Raw genomic sequence first — 20,515 nt, 5'->3', positions numbered from 1 at the left:
ACAATATTGTCCACTAGACATTATAAGAGATAAACTGAACATTAATGCTGCTTTTCCACATTCCTTCAGCCACACATATTCTCAGCCAAGGTTCATTTGAAAACCATGCTTGTGGTGACATTTATGCACAACTATAAGTTTCCCCTATAAGTGAAATGTCCACTGAATAATAAATAAAACCACATTCCTTTCCCCCCAAAACAGATGAAACTGAATTTGGTAAGCGATGGAAATGAAAATGCTCTGGTGAGTGGCGCTAGAGGCACGTTTTCCCAGTGAGTATAGCTTTTAGACATTCTATCATTGCAGTCTGAATCTCCCCTCTCTGCAAATTGCGAAACAATGCAGTATTCAAATGAAGCTACTTTAAAATGTGCGAATAATTTCTTTTTCGTCATCCAGCATTCTCCAGTTTGCACACAAGAGCGCTGCCTGTTTGCACATAGGCTGTTGCTAAGGCGACAGAATGGCGACAGTGTCTCGGTGTGTTGTGTGCAAAAGTCACTTCTTTGACAATGCAGCAGCCTCTGCTTTGAAAACCTCTGTTGTGTGCCAATGAATGACAAGAAATTTGAAATGGTGCATGTCCTTGTGTTCACAGTTATTCCAGTGTTGGTAAATTACATAAGCTGGGTATAAAGACTCTGTGTACATAACAGCGACTGTCTGCAATCTGTTCCTTTCGTAATATTTTTTTGTCTTTCACTCTTTTAGCTGCACAACATAGATATACACTTTATACTTTGAATAAGAAACAATGAACATCTGGATATACATTAGTGTTTTTGTATTTACACTCTTTCGGCACATTGTTCTTTGTATTTTGTGCTACATTTCCTCTTATAAACATGTATACATCTCTGGAGCCAGCTCTGCGCTGTGTAAAAGTTCCATACGGTGATTCAGTAGCATGGATATTATGAATTCTTGTAATAATAACTCAATATGAAAACATTCTTCGCCTCAGCAGTCTCTCCTTGGCTGAGTGAAATAGAGGAATGGAATGGCTGAATCTTGATTCAGTAAATGGTTTCTTTGATGACATTGGTGGAGAAGGTCTGGTTGCTGCAGATGCTAATAGAGTGTCTGGTGAGAACGCGCTTCTGTTTCTTATGGCGGCATGGCAGGATTAGGTAACGGAGCGTGGAAAAAAAAATTTGGCGGTAATTGGCTGAGACGAGGTTGTAGAGGATGGGGTTGATGGCCGAGCTGACATAAAAAAGCACATTGGTGACCATGTAGAAATAGTGGTAGAAATCGAAGAGAGCACTGTGGAAAAGAGAAAAAATATTTAATTGTTTTCAATCAGACAATCAGAATCAATAAAATGTGTTAACAAACCAGTATATTATTGTAAAAGCAATGTAAAAAAAAACTGTTACATTTTCTTTTTATGTTTTATGAAAGCTTTAGTCCCCATTTAGAGCAACTACATAAAATATAGTTGCCATACTATATAAAGGTGACTAAATGTTCATGTCTGTCAACTATATAGTTTATAGGGTCTTTTACGTCACCTTCTGTGAGTATAGTGATACTTTATATAAAGTAACACACAGTCACATAATTATATATGTAGTACATTATCAATTTCAAATTATATGTAGGTTCAGTTTGCTGCTCAGTTCTCAAAGAAATTAAAGTGTTCAGCTCTCCATTATTGCACTACATATTGCTTATAAATAGCTTATATTAAAGCACTTTCTGCTAATGACTGTAATGGCTTTTTAAAATGCATTTTTTTCCAACAATCATTCTTTCTCCAAATTTTTTGTAGTATATACACATAAAATGTTCTGTATATGTAAATTGAAATTTGCTTGCCTGTGATTATTTTGAAAGTGTTGTTGTGCTGTTGTTGTGCTTTTCGGGAGTGGCTGAGAGAGAAAAAATTAAGATTTTGCTTATTGAATGAGTGTATGTGTGTAAGTAATTCTAATCTGAAATGCTTTAAATGATGGTTGCGTTTGCGTTTGCTCCAATGAAATCATTGCACACAAAAAAATGAAATTTTTGACTTCACTGGGCGGCCATCATATTCATAATCCATTATCCCTGTGATATGTGATCACATCAGGATTATGATATTGTATGTAGAATATCCAAAAAAGACAGAAACAGCTCACACTCCTTTGAACAAGCTATTCTTCTTTATTAGTGCTCATTGTAGCAGCCCGGGGCCTTGTAAACAAAACTGTCAACTTTCCCTTGGGGCTGATAAAAATCAGTACGCCAGCCAATTAAATTAGGGCTAGATGCTTCCAAAAAGCTCTTACAATTTTTGTGTGCAACATACATCAGGCATTTTATAACCTGTCTGTGGCCATGCCTTCTAAGCCAACAACAATGCCTGACCTCAATGACCTTAATATCTGCCCATTCATCTGCAAATAAAAAGCACTACTATATTTCTGAAACCCAGAAGAGGGAAAAAAAAAAACACATCAGACTGGCATTGGCTTAGGAGACAAATGGATTAAATCATCAGCAAAACGAGTTTAGCTCTGATGACTTATGAGACTAATGTCTGCCCTTTAGCTCTCCGTATATGTGCATTTTACACTTGCGTTTTATTTCAAATTTAATATGTTTTCATCTTCAGACATTAAATGTTTTCAAATGTTAAGACTAAAATTAGTCTTAACATTTGAAAACATTTAATGTCTGAAGACTATTCTTTCAACATGAAAATATTTAAAGTATGAATAATGAGTATAGTAACTAATGCGCAATATGTCTTTAAATGTAATAATTAGCTGGTCATTAGGGTGAAGCATTTGATTTTTCAAGGCAACACTGATGATTAGCCATGCATGTGAAATGACAACATTTAGACTGGGAAGAATCATAAATCTGACATAGAGATCTCTCCCGTTGCTGTGATTTTACTGAATGATGAATTAATTCAGTGGAGATTGAGAATATTAGAGCAACCAGAGTGATTCTGTAGCAGTGCGGTTTGTCATTTTGAAATGTATGCATGAAAATTAAAGGTGCTTCACGATCCCTTAGAAGAATCTTTTTGTCTAAATGGGTCCTTTAACTTCTGAAGAACCTTTCTCTTTCACAATTTTTAAGAATTTCTCATCATATAGCTTTAAAAAAAAAAAAAAAAAACGTAATGCTGCCTCCCATAACATCTTTGATTCCTCTCATATTTTCACGTCTTATCTTCTTCTTCTTTTTTCTGCATTACTAAAACATCAGACGTACTACAACATCAGTCACCACCTCAGTTCACTGACATTTATTAAAGGACTTTCATTAAAAAAGGTAGCATTTGCAATCAATACCGAAGCCAAAATGTACAGATATCATACCTGTCATTTCCTTGTATGGACAAGCATTGCTATTATTACCGTTCATATATAGGGTTAAGGATTTAAACAAACACCTCAACAGCATTAAATTTGGTATTTGACTATTTTTGAAACAAAGGTTTTTATTCACCTTGTGAATGACAAAACTCCAAACTCCGAAAGGTGCCTGAACTGTCTAATCTAATCTAGGTTTGAATAGAGAAGCCCACACGTTTTTTAAAATCAAATTTTAAAACCCATTTTCCAGCAAGTTTTTAAATGCCATGTTTTTTTCTGGACATTTGACATCCAGTGAGGTGATATGTGCACTGAATCATACAAATGTCCCATCATTTATCAGAATATGCTTGAGGAAGCTCACCACAGCATAAATTTGAGTGCAGTCAGTCACAGATAAAAATCACATGTACAGGCTGTTCAGATTAGTTTGCACCATGTATGTGCTGTTCTATATGAATTACAACCTGGGTTTTGGAGCGTATTGCACAGATTTATCGATCCGGCCCTAAATCATTGAAGAAAACTCCCAGAAATCACTACCACCGGCAGATGCATTGTGATTTATGTGCACTGCTGTTGGTGGGCGTTGGGCAGAACAAAGCATTGATTTGTGGAGCTATAGTGTGCAGTGAGCTAGCTACAGGCTATAACTATTCATTTTTGTTTTACTTTATATGTTATTTATAAGCAGCTCTTGGACTTCAGCAACTTTCTCTCTAAAAACAGATGTATTTGATATTGGCTGGGAATTGTAGTTACATCTGTGCATCTATAAACCCAGCATTTGTGCATGTTGTCCAGAAATAGGATGCAAATCGAATCAGTTTTATTGTATTGTGTATTGCGACTGTCTTTGATTTGAAACTTACGGTGTCCATTCAGTGACATAGCAGTACATTAGTCTTCGTGCGTGATATGGTAGCCAGCACACCACGAAAGCAATGACCACAGCACCTGTGGAGAGCAAAATGCAATTTAAAAAATAGGTAAAACGGAGTCATAATAATCAGAATTTCCAACTTTGTGCAATAATCTGTGTAAATGAACAGTTTTCAAGAGCCCTGCTGGTGGTTTCAGCATGTAATAGTCACATTTGGTAGAAACAGATGACACATAATTTGTTTCCCGACAGAAATGGATTCGTATCTGCCAATTTTACATGAGCCATTTATTTTTCTCTGATCTGTCTCATTTTTTCCCAATCCCATTTCAATTTATCCGGCCCTCCAGGTCTGATTCGAGTCAAGCAGGGATTGACTCACTAATCTCTGTTGTATCTTTGTGTGAGGCTCTTGACTAGAGGCTCAAACCTATTGATCTCTCATACAGTGATAACACACATTTACTTCCTGATCCTGTTTCCTCACACTTTATATGTTCATATCAATTTGTTTTTAGTTAGCTTCAAAATTATAAACCTTAATCATGAAGCACAAGCAGAATGAATTTCTGTGTAAATGTACAACCATTTGTATTCAAACTGTCACGTTGTCAGGAAGTTGAATGTCATAATTTAATCACAGATGGCTTTACATAGCTATTTATTTTGCTTGTCTTTCATGAATAAAACCAAATGCATGCATAGCAGATTACAAATTATGTACAGTTTGAACAGATCTGTGCCATCCATCAACATGAATATGAATGTTTATGGCATTATTGCCCGCCATGGTCATGTTGTTAAAAAACTTTGACATTAATTCTTATTCTTATATGTTAGTGTACTGTGTATATTTATTATGCGTATATATGCTGTATTTGTGTGTATTTACACAGTATATACATAACACAATACACACACACATATATTATGTAAACAACTTTTATTTAGGATGCGATTCATTGTGATTAATCATTAGGCGCTAATGAAAATATAATTTCTGCAAATTGGTCTTTAAGCTGTTCTTTTACATAACACACATTTTCTGAGAGAGAACTGTTTAGGACAAACTAATTGTCAATGCAAGTTAGCAGGGGCAGCAAAAGCGCAAATAATTTCTTGTTACAGCATTTACTGGAACTATGAAAAAATAAGCTTGGCAGATAATTTTATATAGGCTTCATTACAACAAGCTCAGCAAATCTATTCATTGCAGCCAAACAATACCCTGTGTCTTTACCTCTCCGCTCCAAATCAGAGAACTGCTAAAACCAGAGCGTTTCATTTCTTCTTGGATCAGACTAGTCATCCATTTGTCACACAGATGGTGATTTAAATGACTGTGTGTGTGTGCATTTGTCTACGAAACAGATAGATTTATGGAGGGATTCCTCTTCCCTTTGAAATGCGAGCAGAAATGCCGACTCATATAATCTCCACTTCTGTTAATTATATGAACAGCGGTTATTTTGTTCTGCTTTTCTTGAATGATTGAATCTTGCCCAGGGTCCTTCCGATTACCCAAATTGAATTTGTATTTCTTTATTTGAGACTAGAAGCAATTAAAAGATAAAGCCCAAGAGAAAGAAGCTGGAGAAAGATAAATATTGTCCTCAGTTTGTTTCTTTTGAAAATGTCAATCTGTCTCAGTTATCAGGGTTTTCCACCACCAGCGATCGCATTAAAGTGGAGGCTGTGTCCTTTTTTGATCATTTATTGAGACGCACAAAAATACAGAACAGTAAAATAATTACAAGAGCGACAAGTCTGTGCCCAGTACTCACATTATCAAAGTAAAAAGTACATTATGTACCATTTTTGTAATTGTTGCTCTGTTCATTTCAGCGCACTGCAGCAAAATGGCCGACTGCGGCTAAATCAAATCCTTCACCAAATGATCTTGTTTTCTTTGATGAGTTTCATTTTCTCCTCATTCCACCTGTCTGTCTCGTTACCTTATCACTAATGGAGCCGTAAACGCGTAAGTCACTCTGTATCTGAATGTGAATGTGTCAGGACGATGGTGACCCACAAGCCATGGATGAAATTCTGGAAATTCATTCATGAATAGAAATTTTTCTGGTTAACTTTGAAATGAAAGGCATTTGGGTATATGCGTGTGTGATATATACATATATATGTGTGTGTGTGTGTGTGTGTGTGTTTGTTTCAAAAGGCAGTCAAATTTTATTTGTTCTCAAAGCCTGGCAGATCCCACTCCTCCCAATAGCTTTGGATTCATAAAGAAACATAAATACAGATCAGTGACAGATCACACAGAAGAGGATTATTCCCTTTACACAGCAGCAAAACACTGACTGCCTCAGACAGCGCTGGCGACACGGATAACTGATGTGATCAGCTTACAAACACATGCTGTCTACACAATAATGCTGTATTTTCACAAGCTGCGTGAAACAAAAAGTAAGCTTGTCCATCTCAGAAATCTTGCTTGGTGCTGTGCTTTGATAAGACCTAATTAGCTCTATTATTTTAGGTTGTGAATATGGTAATTAGGCAGCGCTATTGAGAATTTTGTCCATTACATTTTGCCACATTTATTCTTTTGGGAGTGGGGGTGGTCAGTCGCATTTAGCAGATTAAGCCTCATTAACCAAATGCAACTTGAATTATTCATGCATCTTGCGTAAGGCAAATTTGTGAGAGAAACAACAAAATGGTGTGTAATATCTTGTGGGAAGCATTTATTAGCATCTGAAATGGACCAGAGATGTTGTTTCCTGTTCCAAGTGGAGAGTGAAGCTTCCTGTCAGTTCTTGCACTGGGTCAAGATGAACACCTAATCACATTGCACCAATGAGAATAGATTTTCCTCTCTCTGTTTTTCTGCTTGCTGTCTCTCCTAAATGCTGCTATGCAGCCAAGATACCAGCTTTAAGGAGAATTTCCTTCAATGCACAGTCACTAAGAAGACATGGTGAGAGATATTCCCTCAATGGTGAAATGTCCTATCTTTCTTAGACAGACAGACAGACAGACAGACAGACAGATAGATAGACAAGTTAATTATTGTAGGACTAAGGGATTTAAAATATGGTCATGCAGAATAAGGCTTTAGTGCTATAGCCAACGTGCATGCTAATATGTTAGTTAATATGTTAATATGCTAGTTAATAGTGAGAACTTGTTCTTAAAATAAAGTGTCACTAACATTTTTAGTCTGTGTTCCTACAAACCCCAGTAGCCTAAAAACTGATCTTTCTTTCTGTTTCATAACAGAACTTTGAATACGGAACATGACCAGAACTTTGATGCAGATTTACCGCTACAAACTTTAGTATATGTCTCACTAAGTGCCTTTTTTTGGATCCAGTTCAAGAATGAAAAAGCGAAGCGATTAATTCTGATTCTGAACTTTAACAGCACTCCATATAAATTCAAATTCAGCTAAAGTAGCAGCGAGTGGAGACAACATTAGATAAATTTAGAAGAATGGATAAAAGCAAAGCCAACACACTCTGACCTTGTACGAACCTGCCGGGCAAGAGAAAGTGTCCTCTGCAGATTCGCCTTAATTAGAGTCTTTCAGTCAGCAATTTGGGGGCTCTTACATCAACTATGGATCACCTCACCCACTCACGCTGTCACACTGACTGATGAAGAGTTTAGGGGCAGATTGCTTGATTCTTAGCAAACTCTGCTGGATATATCAGACACTGCATTATTGGAAACAGTGAGAAGAGAAGGTGAACAACCTACAATGGGATGTGGAAATAATTGACTGAAGTTAGGTCAAGTGTGAGAGAACATGCATTTCGGTTGGGAAACAAGCACTTAAATGCATTAATACTTTTAGCACAGGCTGGATTTTCAAACTGAGAAGCATTTCTTTGTTGGTCTTTTATTTTAGAGGGCACTGTAATACTAGTCTTAGAAAGTAATAAACACCTGTGTCATGTACCTTTTTATATAAAAATTCATTGGATATTCTTTTTTTTTTTAATTTCACACAAAATCAGTTTTAAGTGCAAATTTGTGCACAAAATCCTTGTGAAAAGAAGTACATTTTAGCATACTTTGAAAATGAGTACTTATTATGCATAATACTGTAATACATTTGTAATATATATATATATATATATATATATATATATATATATATATATATATATATATATATATATGGTATAAAAATACATTTAATTGTAATAAATAATTGTTGTTACAATACATTATTAAAACAATGATTTAGAATGCACTTTTTAATTTGATATTATTACAAGGTTTTCTTTTAACACAGGCCTAGTACTTCACTAATATTATATTACTATTTTTTTTAAATAAGGAAGTAATGATGCATGAAATGCTTTGACGTACAGCTGTATTTTGTGTCATGTGATGATTCCCTCAGTCCACTAAAATACTAAGGTTACTCTTGGTGCCCTTAAGGTGATTCTGGCACAAATTCGTATCAAACCCTCTTCTGTGATGCAGTAAATTAAACGAACAGTACATTTTAAAAAATAATTGTCTCCCCCATGGTGCTGAAAGCTGGTGTGAGAGCAGTCAGAAGTCTTAGACCAGAACACTGACCCTATAATGGACGCTGCAGCCGGCGGTAAAACTGACTAACTCTAGTCCTCCCCTCGAGTACATATCTCAACTGCATCTCTAATGGAAAAATTCATGTTCTTCCTGTTTACGATTAAGTCCAAAGTGAATTAAACAGCTTTTTAAATGAAGTTAAACCGAACTGCGATGGCACATATTTTTAGCTCCCGTCTAACAAGTCTCTTTCTTGTTATACATGCACAAAACATTTTATAAATCCAAACAAGGGTATGAAATCTTACAAAGTGCTGTAGGGAGTAAACATCATTTTCGCTGCACACATGCAATTTTTGGTTTTCATTTGCCAGTAAAATGAAAGGAAAAGAAGTAGCTAGATAAAATTGAGCTGTTTGTGGACGAAAGTAAGGCAGTACGGAGAGCATATGCTGATTCGAGCTTTATAAAAGGGGTCTCTTGTGATAAACATACATGTGACTCAGCCTAGTCCTGTAATTCATAAATGAAAACCTTTTCACTCTTTCACTGTGAGGAGGTTATGGCTATATTCGTCTATAGAGAGATTTGTATTTGGTTAAATGAGAGAACCTGGCTCCTTATTAGCTTTCTGTTCATCGATCAATACACTCAGTGGGACAATACACAACACTTATCATGATAATAAGACACACACACACACACACAAACATTCTCCTACCGAATTGAGTAGGAGGGCAGGTCTTTGTTAAAGGGTTCGATAGCTTTTCTATAATAGGCGTAAATTAAGACTGTAGCTCATATAGACATCAAGATTGTTTGTCTTGCAGGTGTAGATGTTTTTGGGGTAGTTTGTGGAGGCTTCCAAGTAAATTAAAGTAAGGGTTCCCACCACTAATACAGAGGCTGACAGTCTGTCTGGAATGTGCAAAAACAAGGATAATGCACTGCTAGGTGTGCATTGCACAGATTTTATGCACAATGTGGAGGCAAAGAGCCACTTGGGGCAATGCATATTGCATTAAACATCAACTTTAACATCGACTCTGTCACAGGACTATGGTAATAGTGGCATATTTTGCTTCCACGTTGTGCAATAAACTAATCGGATTGTATTGGAAAGATGCTCAGGCAATTCGTTTTTTAGCTGTTGTACAAATTTAAGATATATACTACAGTACAAACGTTTAGATATATATATATATATATTATAATCATTAAAATGGTCATGCTTTTTATAGATGTTTTTATGAAAAATGTAGTGCATTTTCCAGAAATCTTTAACAAATGAAAGTTAAAAAGAACAATATTTATTTGTAATAGAAATCTTTTGTAACATTACAAATGTGTCTTTGCTGTGCCTTTACTTCACTGATCAATTTAATGCATCCTTAACGAATAAAAAATATTAATGGTAAAGGTAATTTGTTGACTACTTAAAACGGTAGATAATATGACCGTTGGAAATCCACCACATATACTGTATGTATATGTATATGTGTGTGTGTGTGTGAGTGTGTGTAATTTTATTACTGATTGTATGCATTTTCTATTCATTTTTTTAACTGTACGCTAGAGAAAACAAGGTACTCACGAAGCACCATGACTCCATGGCGCATTGATTGGGCACGGTTGGGTTCAACAGCAACGCTGAGCATGGTATCATTGCCTCCGATGATACAGATGCGATTGTCTTGAGCAGATTCCCGAAACATTCGCAGTAACTGACTGGCTATAACTCCATTTAATGCTGAGATCACTGCCATGGGAACCACAAAGGACAGAAAGGCATTTACCTTGAGGAAAAGGGAACAAGGAAAAAAAGACAGAAGAGGGAATTAAGTACACATGTTGATTTTTTTTGACCGCCACAATGCTATCTCCAGTTGGCAGGACCTGCAAGGGTGTGTATGATAAAAGACAGGAAGTCAGTGGGATTAAATTTGAATTATACTGATGATGCGTGCATGAAAACATTAACATGCATGCTTTTGACAAACACTGCGTTTATTTATGGCATTCAGAGTATAGACTATATTTTATAATTTCATGCATTTTTTGAGTATGTCAAATCATGTTTTTTTTCTCACTTTTGTAATCAGTTATGTGTATACATGCAATCAGTTGTAATCAGTTATGTGTATACATGCATTATTATTTTTTTTATCATTCACCACCTAGATTAAGAAGGTATTCATGACACCTTTTGATAAACTCACCTGCCCTCAAATGCGTGCACACACACACACACACACACACACACAATAATTATCTCTGCAAGATGTGTTTTTTTTTTAACTGGTCACATTCCTATATCCGTCATTCCATTTTGCACCAGCTGATCTTTTGTTCCTTTCCATTTTTCTGCTGTTGCCAAAGCAAATTAATCTCATGCGTTCTGACATCTGCACTGCATGAAAAACTGAGATTTTGCCAAGACTATTGAAATACTCCTCAGCGCTAATTTAGAAGAACATGGTGTTGGTTTAGGCAGTCATGTTAAATTGGTGTTCAGCAGATGACTGGAGTTAAAGAGCCCGGCACTGTTCCTTCCAGATTGAGAAACATAAAAGGGATCTGCAGGAAAAATTTGAGTGTTTTTTTCAGCACATTAAAAACCTACTGAAGGCAAAGAGGATGGGAATATTTAAAGTTTTTAATGAGAAAGGTCAGAGATGTTACAACTGAACGTGTTCTAGAAGAAAGTGTTCTTTTTTGCTTGTTACTGCAAGGTTGGGCCAGGGCTACTAATTAAAACCAAACCGGACTCAAAAACTATTTTAAAAAGTCAAAAAAGCAATACATGAGTCTCAATCCTCAGTATTCATAAAAATGTGATATGCATATATAATTTTAATTAGTGCTGTCAAACGATTAATTGCAATTAATCACATGCAAAATAAATTTTATATATGTTTACTGTTTTTTATTTGTGTATACATAAATACAAACACGTGTATGTATAAATTTAAAAGCAAATGTGTTTCTATATTAAATATACTTATATATACATGTTTTATCTGTACACATACATGTTTTTGATGAATCATTTGACTATGCTAATTCATATATAAAGTAAATGCAGGTGCAAATGTTTTACAGCAGTAAATATGTTATAGTTGCCGATTATTAAACCGACAGTTTTAATTATGTTGTTTTCTGCTAATTATTTATTAAAAAGCTCAATATTAATATGCTGCAACCTCCCCTCATAATTGTTTTTTCAAACAAATTTTATGTAAGCATTTTTAATTTATGTTCTACCACTTTATTTACTTTATTTAGAACCTTAATGGGATAATGAATCACATATTACATAACTGCAGGCTGCCTCACTAATTATATTTGTTCTCACACTGAACATAAATGAGAATGCAGCGAAGAATCCTCTCTCTGTTTACAAAGACACGCAAACACAAGAAAAATTAAGAGCCAGAGGTAGTTTAAAAGAGTTCAGCCACCTTATCAAATAGACAATTGTGTTTTAAGACAATTCAGATTGATAGCGTTGGTATAATAGAGAACCCCAACCACATATTTATACAATATTTATGCGTTGTGCAAATGCACCTCTATGAGCAAAGAATAACATTATGCTTATTTGTGAGTTATGTTTAATTTTCAGCAGAATGTTCCCTCGTTGGTGACCGAGGAAGGTCTGCACTTTGACTCTCTATGAATGTTTGTCTAAGAATGTCCAGGAAAATGACATTCCCATATCATTTCTCCATCAAAGCTTTCCAGCAGGTATACAACAGCGCACATGCACACTCGAATAAGCAAACAAATCATGTGGCAAATCAAATTCCACTTTAGTGTCTGCTTGTTGAGGGCCTTGTGCTCAGGTTCCTGCAGTCCTGCATGGATTAGCTGAACCTGTTCACTGCCTTTTTATTTAGTCTGGACGCTGAAGCTGCAGTACAAGTATTATGACGCCTTTATCTTCATGTTCCTGACATAATAATATTTCAAAATAACAAGTACATATATTCAGGCCTGTAGATCAATAGTAAAATAATTAATTTCACGATTAGTTTAAATGAATGGCAAAGGAATGCATTATTGCTGAAAAAAAGGAGAAATTTTAATGTAGGTTAGTTCTTTCCAAGCAGTCCTCAGAAGACAATGTAGCAGATATTACGCCATTAAACTACATTAATCAAAGAATTTGAGGTGCAAATTAGTAAAATTTTTACCAGTTTACAAACACTCCTGACATGCATGCAGTCTCCGTGCTCTTCTCTCTGGGCCTTCAGACAGGAAGTGCACTGTGACAATCACTGGTTGAACTCAGCACTGTAAAATACTGTAGTACATGTATGTCAACTTTCTACTAATCAAATAATTGAATTAATAACATTTAGATCTGAACAATAACATGTTATGGTATCAATCTATCTTTGTAAACATTGGATAATAAAAAACAGTTTTCTGTTTACTTGTACTCGTACTAATACTTGTTACCTGTTGGACATTATCCTTAACCTAAATTAATAAATGTGTTAGACATATTTTTAACGTTAATAGTTACAAATTTAAACTAATTGTAAAGCATTATCATTATAAGCATTACCATTAGATTTAAGACAATAAACTCTTACTTTTATAGTACACTCTTAAAAATAAATGTTCCAAAAGGGGGTTCTCACATGCAGCGATGCCATAGTTTTGGTTCCCCAAAGAACCTTTCAGTGAACAGTTCTTAAAAGACATTTTAATAAACAAGAACCATTTATGGAATTAAAAGTTTTCATTGATGGTTTCAGACTTTTATTTTCTGTTTCCTGTGCTTGTTTTATGTATTTATGGGCCTTGTAAACCCATATAAATCACTCGTTTTTATGCGTCATGGTACTGTGTCACACGATGCACACGATGAAGGTAAAGACAAAATAATCTTTAAATAATCCTCAAAGAGGGTAATACACAGGCAGGTAGATGACACGGATAGAAGCATAAGATATATACACAATACCAGAACAAGACACAGGGATCAGACTAGGACTTAAATACAACTAAACAAAATTACACAATCTAGGGTAGACAGAAACCAGGTCAGGGAACACGTGGGAAAACAAACTCAAAGTCCATGAGATGTGACAGTGTTCTTTATAAGTTGGTAAATGAGTGTTTTGCTCTCAGTTTTTTTTTGGCATGGTTATCTGAGCATTAGCTTGCTAGGGTGCTTCTCAAACATCACCCACAACATTACAATTAGCTAATTAATATATGAATTCACTGTGTTTTTCTGGAATGTTTGTCTCCCTTGTTTGTTAAATGCTAATTTCACCGTTAAAATTCTGTTCGTTTCTTCTGTCCAATGTCAGACCTCCAGAGCAGAACTCATAAGTAATTTTTCTCTTTACTCAGCTCAGCACCTTTAAAGCTGGGGACAAGTGCATTTTGATGTGTTAAACAGATTAGCTGCCTGTTCTCTTTTTCATCGTTTTTTATCATCAGTAGTTTTCTAAGCTGCCTCGCTCAGTAAAGCCACTGATCCCAGCAGGCAACTACATCAAACCCACAGATAATGGGAATACAACAGAGATGTTCTTCTGAAACAGATGAAAAACAGACTAATGGAGCAACAGGCACAGTCGCGCGTTTTAATAAAACACAGCAATAGGTTGGAGTTATTCAAATGAGCTCTTTGTGCCTTGTACACATTTGTTCAATTTGAGCATTGTGCAGTTTTATTTAACCAATTAATGACCCTTAGAAGCTCTAACGAGGTAATTAGCTAAATCCTGGGCTGCGGTGTGTAAACCCAACCTGCAAGTGTGGCCCTTAAGGGATATGAACAATATTAATTCATATTTGTTCACTTCAAATAGCAGGATATCTCCATTTTGTGTTGGATGCTGAGGGTGGATTAGTGAGGTTACCGACAGAACACTGTTTGTTTATTTGTACTTTTATTGTCTATAATCTTGTCTTTTTTTCTTAAATACACAGATTAATGAAGCCAGTGTTTCTGTAGTAGAAAAAAATGGTACAAAAGCTGTATGTACCCTTACACTTCCTACTGGTAAAGGTGTTTTTAATGGAATCTGTTTCTGTTCCTCCTTAAAAGGTCCAGAAAACTAAAACTTAATTCGAGTCATCTGAAGAGATGCAATCTGAACAGATTTAACTAAAGTTTTTATTCACCTAGGATTCATATCTCATTTCATTCTGGCTTAATTTCATTGCACAGTTTTAAAACAGAAACATTTTAAGTCGCTGCATTTGGATGGAGAAAAAGTCAATAGTTTTCTTCTAAAATTGGTCCAAAATTGATAAAGCTGATAAATCGGTCAGACCTTAATCAAAAATAGTCAGGGCTAGTATTTACCAATATGTAAGGCAAAAAAGATGTGCGTGAAAGATGTGTTGAAAGTTGTTCTTTCCGCTCTGTCTTTGGCCTCAATTCCATCTCTCCTCCTATCTTCTCATTTCTTTAAAAACTCTTGGCTGAGGTTTCTTTTATCTGTCAGACATCTTCTCTGTCTGTCAGTATCTGTGCAGGTGTCTGGAATAAAGAGTCCACCTGTGATTGCTTTGAAGCACTTTGACTGTGTAATTCACACCTCTGACAGGATCCTGGACAAAAGTAACAGCGTATCTTACCCCTCAAGGCCACTGAGAATAAGTTCAAAATGCAGCTGACTGACATTTTCAGTGATTCACGGAAAGTCTGTATTGTGTCACTTTCATCTGCACCACAACATCAGTCCTCTCAAGCAGACGGACAGCCCAGCTCTCTGGCTCTGTGTTCCTGGCTGACCACTGCTTGTGACAAACTGTGAATATCTCTGGCAGATCTATGTAAAGGGCACAGATGCCTCACAAAATGTAATTATAGCTTCATGAATGAAGTGGTGGGTGGAGAAAATCACAACTGTTAACACCAAAGTCTTTTCATGAAAATGTTTCTAACCACCCGTCCAAACCTACACTTGAAAGTCCATACTCTGAAATGCACCAAACATCCTGCCTTTCACACAATCCATATCTCTCTGTCGGCAGCAGATATACCCCACAGTACACTGCGCTCTCTTAGCTCACTGTGGACACAACAGACGTCATCTCTATCTTTGCTGATTCCTGTGCTCACTGACATGTGTCATCTTACATTTATTTCCGGCTTAGGAGCAAATATATATATCTTTGGGTGGGCCATCTTGGCTAGTTTTGATTCTAGTTGAGACAAACTTTAGTTGTGCCTTAAATAATAGATAAATAATAATAATTAAATGCAACAGTGGAAAGGAAACCCGTCAAAATATAAGACATGTAAGAAAGGACAAATACATTTTATTTTCATAACTATTACACAACACAGTATTATAGTGTTTTTGAAAAGTATTTTACGCTTACTACGGTTGAAATTATTTGAACAAAAATACAGTAAAAACTGTAATGTTGTGACTGCTAATTACATTTTAAAATTACTATTGTATTTTTTTTTTTAGTTTTTTTGTTTTTAATATTATAGCGTATTTTAATGTGTAATTTATTTTTCCGCCATTAAAGCAAAGCTGTATTTTCAGCATCATTACTCCAGGCTTCAGTGCCACATGATCCTTCAGAAATCATAATGGGCTGACGCTAAATAAACATTTCTTCATATTATCAATAATGAAGACAAATAAAATAAAAATTAAAACAGCATTTATTTGAAATGTAATTTTAAAAGTGTTAATTTATTTTTAAAAATAAATAAATAAAATTAAATGTACTGGCTCTTTTTTAATTTTGTGTTTTATACACACACACACACACACATGTAGACACATTGGTACTGGTAGTATATGGGGACTAATGTGAAGGTGGTTCTCATAAACCACCTTCACATTGTAATACCACTGTCATAAACATACCTGTAATTATACAAATTTGTGTCCCCATAAACCACCCAAACCAGTGCATGCTCTTCCCAATAAATTAGCTTGAGCACAACGTTTTGTCAGATCTCACTCGACACCAAAACCTTTTTGTATCTATGCCTTTTTTTGCAGGTGTCCTGTTGTGTTGAACTGAAAAATCTGTGCTTTGCGAATGGTGTTGTGCCGTTGAATAAAAAGGTCAGAAGGGTGTCAGAAGCTCAAAATGCTGAAAGTTTTCAGCTTCTGACACTTCACCCCTTCATTCAACAGCAAACCCTCCTCCTTTCCCCCTCTTTATAGTGAGATGAGATCTAAACACCTGCCAGAACACAGTGCCAGGCAAATATCAGCTATCAGCCGCCTATTCTCGCCAACAGCCCTGCCTGCTGCTATATATATGTCAGTCTCACTTTATTCGTATGTTTGTATCAATGTACTTTCAAGTGCAATACTAGATTAATTTCAGGTGCAAACTGTGCAATAAGAAAGATCACGACAACAAACAGAAGGGGGTGTAAGGTTTAGCGCACCTGTACAGATGCTCATATTCAAGAAGCCATTACTGAACAGAAACACTTCAGTAACATACATATTTATGTCAGTTTACACTTTTTGTTGTGAGGTTATACCACATCCCAAAAAGCAATAAAAGACCGTTTATGTGTTTCTTCTGCAATTCTGTGCCCCACAGGGCACTTGAATTTCAGGTATCGCTACAGCAATACATAAAACTAGATAATTTTTTCATATCGTGAAACCTTCTGTATATAAAAGAGGACATCTTGGGGTTCACTGTGGCATCCAATTTGCCAAGATTGAAACATGATGAACTGTTTGTCCTGTAGCAAACAGCCACTATTGCAACTATCATTCTTTTGGCTGGAAGATCTCAGGATGATACACACACTCAATGACTGATGGAATTTGTCAGAATCAGTTCATCCCGTATTCAGTTGCTCTTGAATCTCTCTATTTTTGCACCTCTCCAGTTTTTCTGCCATCTTTTGCATCTTTTTCAGTGTGCATCCATATTCTTGATTTTCTTGCTCTGATTCAGATCATGACTCACTGACCGTCCACAGTGCTAAGACATCCAATTATGCATTTTAAGTACTGTATGTTGTATCATATAGATGTAAGTGTAATTTTCATGTCTTTTTTGCCTAGAACCTCACAGGTGTGCTTGTGTTCGGCTTCAACCTTTTTTTTTTTTTTTAAAAATAGAAAGTTAGAGAGCTGAGTGTTACAAACAGGAGACCTCCTGTTCTTATAAATGGATTGTGTTCCAATCTAAATTAGATTCACTGGTGTAATAGAAAAGAATAAGGCAGGCACAAGGTTTAGGGGGGCAAGGACAATTTTCCAAGAATCAAAGCATAATATCTCCATTTCCAGGCAATCAAGATTTACTTCAGGGCACTGTAAGTGCCTTTCTATTTCCGTAAGATAGCAAATCCTTATTTTTGAGCAAACCCTGACACTTGTTGCTCAAACTGGGTTGTGGTAGACTTGGAGCAATAATTTCAAGAGCCAATCGTTAAATTCAATAGAATGACTGATTTATTTTGATTTCCGTGACCATCGGTGCTCAACATGGAAGCAATGAGGATCCTGCTGCTTGCCATTTTAATGTATTTGAATAATCAAGACATCAACATTTCATTTGCAATTCTAGTATAATCAAAGGGGATAACGCATATTAAACAGTTTAACTGCTACTCTTGCGCTTTAGAATAAAACAAAATACACTGCAAATGATTTAAATACGGTTGGATCAACCCAGCTGCATGAGGTTAAACCAACAAAAGTATCTAACTAGGACAAGATCCAAGTTAAACAGAAAAAGCTCATTTAGGTAAAAAACGACATATTTTAAAGATAGACTGTGTTTTTGTTTGCCTGTTTTATTTGTTCCAATAGTAGGCCTACTAGTGGTTTTGAACTTAACACTGACATCTATTGGCCTGGTACTCGGCTGGCTGTTGCATTGCACCTATCTATGTACTGGAGCTGTGGGTCGTCAGGCTTTGTTTCATCAATCCACCAGAGACTGCTTGTTTGGACGTTTTATTTTTCCACTCGTACCCATTCAGGTTGGACTGGCGAATCAGCATGTCTGGACTTGCTGACATCTTGTCAACTTGGACTTCTGCGTTATGTTGAACTGCTTGTTTGGACATTTTGTTTTTATCTCACACTCATTTGATTTGTCTGGTGGATAGCACACATGATCCATACCAGCATTTTAAGCAGCGCCGTTTACTCAGGCATGGGTGTTTTGCCCTGTCTGTATTGTGCATGTAGTGCATGCTTGTTTTATTTAGATGCATTTTTCTGCCTTGTGCAGTAAAATTACTTAACAAATTAGTCGAAGTAGTAATAGCTCATTGACCCATAAAACAACCAGCTTTTTCTGGAAAAAAAACTGATGAGTATTGTTATTTTATCTGATGTGAGTCTACATTATTTCTAAAACGTGCGTTTTTATTCATTATGTGCAAGCAAATTACTGGGTGCCCATTTAACATTTTTAACTTTAGTTTATTAAATCGGTGTAATCCATGGCTGTGTATGGATTTTGCTTTTTTAAAATGGCCAGGTATCGAGAGATACGCAACAGGTTGTTACTTTTTATGAGACACGAGCTCGTGCATGAGACAAAATCCAACGCGGTTGTAAGCATAGCTCTATGCAGAAATATGCGCTCACCTGTAGCACGGTTTTAGCGGTTATCGAGGACACGATAGTGGTGCATATGAATTCGTCTTTTATCAGTCGCTGCCCCATGGTGAAAAGCATCGGGGTGGCCAGGAGAAAAGACGCGACCCACATGGCGCTGATGAGTTTCTTGGTGCGGCTCCGCGACATGATGCTCTTCGCCTTGAACGGGTGGCAGATGGCCATGAAGCGCTCCACGCTCAGGCTCGCGATGTTGAACGCCGTCGCGTACGAGCAGCCGTCCCGCAGAAAGTAGTACCCTTTGCATACAGCCTCGCCAAAAGCCCACGGGTGATGAACCCAGATGAAGTTGTACAACTCAATGGGCATGCAGAGGATCAGGATGAGCAGGTCGGATATGGCCAGACTCGCCAGGTGATAGTGCACCGTGCTCTGGAGGTTCTGAAGAGATTTCTTCGTGAGGAGCGTGTACAAGGTGATCGAGTTCCCCAAACACCCGATTACGAACAAAACCACGTAAATCACAGTGACAAAAACTTTAGAGTAGACGTCCGTGTTCACGTCCAAATCCTCCTCGGAGACGCTTTCCGTTTCGTTGTCCAGGAATAGCTGGGACTGGTTGGCCGAAGAGAGAAGTTTCTGCGTTAAAATGCGCAGATCTACGAAGTTGCGTCCAGATAGCGTGGCGTTAATCTCCATGTTGGTTTTTAAACATCAACACGTAAGGAAGGCAGCGCAAAACAACGTGTTCTTGCTGCGTTTTTCACATTTGTGCGTTTGGCGAGCCGCGCGCAGAGCTGTGGTGAACTGGAGACACTTCTCTAAACTTACTCTTACAGGTCTGCGTAAGCGAGACGTTCAGAGGCTTTTATACGACGAGGACGCGTACGAACGCAAACCTTGAACGGTGACGCAGTGCCATTCAACGATTGGTGTATTTTTTATTTATTTATTTTCCTGCGAGACTGCGCTATAACCTTGAACACATGAAAGCGCGTCTCCGTTCTGAGCGCTTTATTAAAACGCCCTGTATATAAGGTTTAGAAACATGTCGGATATTGAAGTTGGATTTTTTTTTTTAGCTGAAGCATAAAATGTTATAATCGTTTTTAAGCACATTTGATTCCACTTGATTCCACAATAATGCATGCTCTGCTTCGAGCTTTTAGAGTTTTTTTATTCATTTAATTTAAAAAAGGTAAAATGTGCAAGTTAACAAAAGTATGTTGTAAGAATGTTTTGCTAAGTTGATGAAAATGGGT

At 36.5% G+C, this 20,515-nt stretch overlaps 1 protein-coding gene across 1 annotated transcript; it reads right to left on the bottom strand.

Annotated features, from left to right (window-relative positions):
• Nucleotides 1-772: 772 nt before the first annotated feature.
• ntsr1 (neurotensin receptor 1 (high affinity)) lies at nt 773-20,099 on the bottom strand. The gene is made up of 4 exons (XM_043225307.1): nt 19,284-20,099; nt 10,301-10,502; nt 4,190-4,274; nt 773-1,269 (listed from the first exon to the last, which is right to left on the bottom strand). Exons 1-4 carry the CDS (start codon nt 19,950-19,952, stop codon nt 1,020-1,022), a joined length of 1,206 nt encoding a protein of 401 aa, XP_043081242.1. The 5' UTR covers nt 19,953-20,099; the 3' UTR covers nt 773-1,019.
• Between the last annotated feature and the right edge of the window lie 416 nt (nt 20,100-20,515).

Source organism: Puntigrus tetrazona, chromosome 23, assembly GCF_018831695.1.
Source record: "Puntigrus tetrazona isolate hp1 chromosome 23, ASM1883169v1, whole genome shotgun sequence".
Taxonomy (NCBI): domain Eukaryota; kingdom Metazoa; phylum Chordata; class Actinopteri; order Cypriniformes; family Cyprinidae; genus Puntigrus; species Puntigrus tetrazona.
The sequence above is the reverse complement of the archived record's forward strand: the minus strand, read 5'-3'. Positions and strand labels throughout refer to the sequence as shown.

Coding starts and splice junctions, on each gene's coding strand:
- ntsr1 (XM_043225307.1), bottom strand. CDS start 19,952: ATGGAGATTAACGCCACGCTATCTGGACGCAACTTCGTAGATCTGCGC. Junction 4,275..10,300: donor CCATGGAGTCATGGTGCTTC/GTGAGTACCTTG, acceptor TGCTCTCCACAG/GTGCTGTGGTCATTGCTTTC. Junction 1,270..4,189: donor TATGTCACTGAATGGACACC/GTAAGTTTCAAA, acceptor TCTTTTCCACAG/TGCTCTCTTCGATTTCTACC.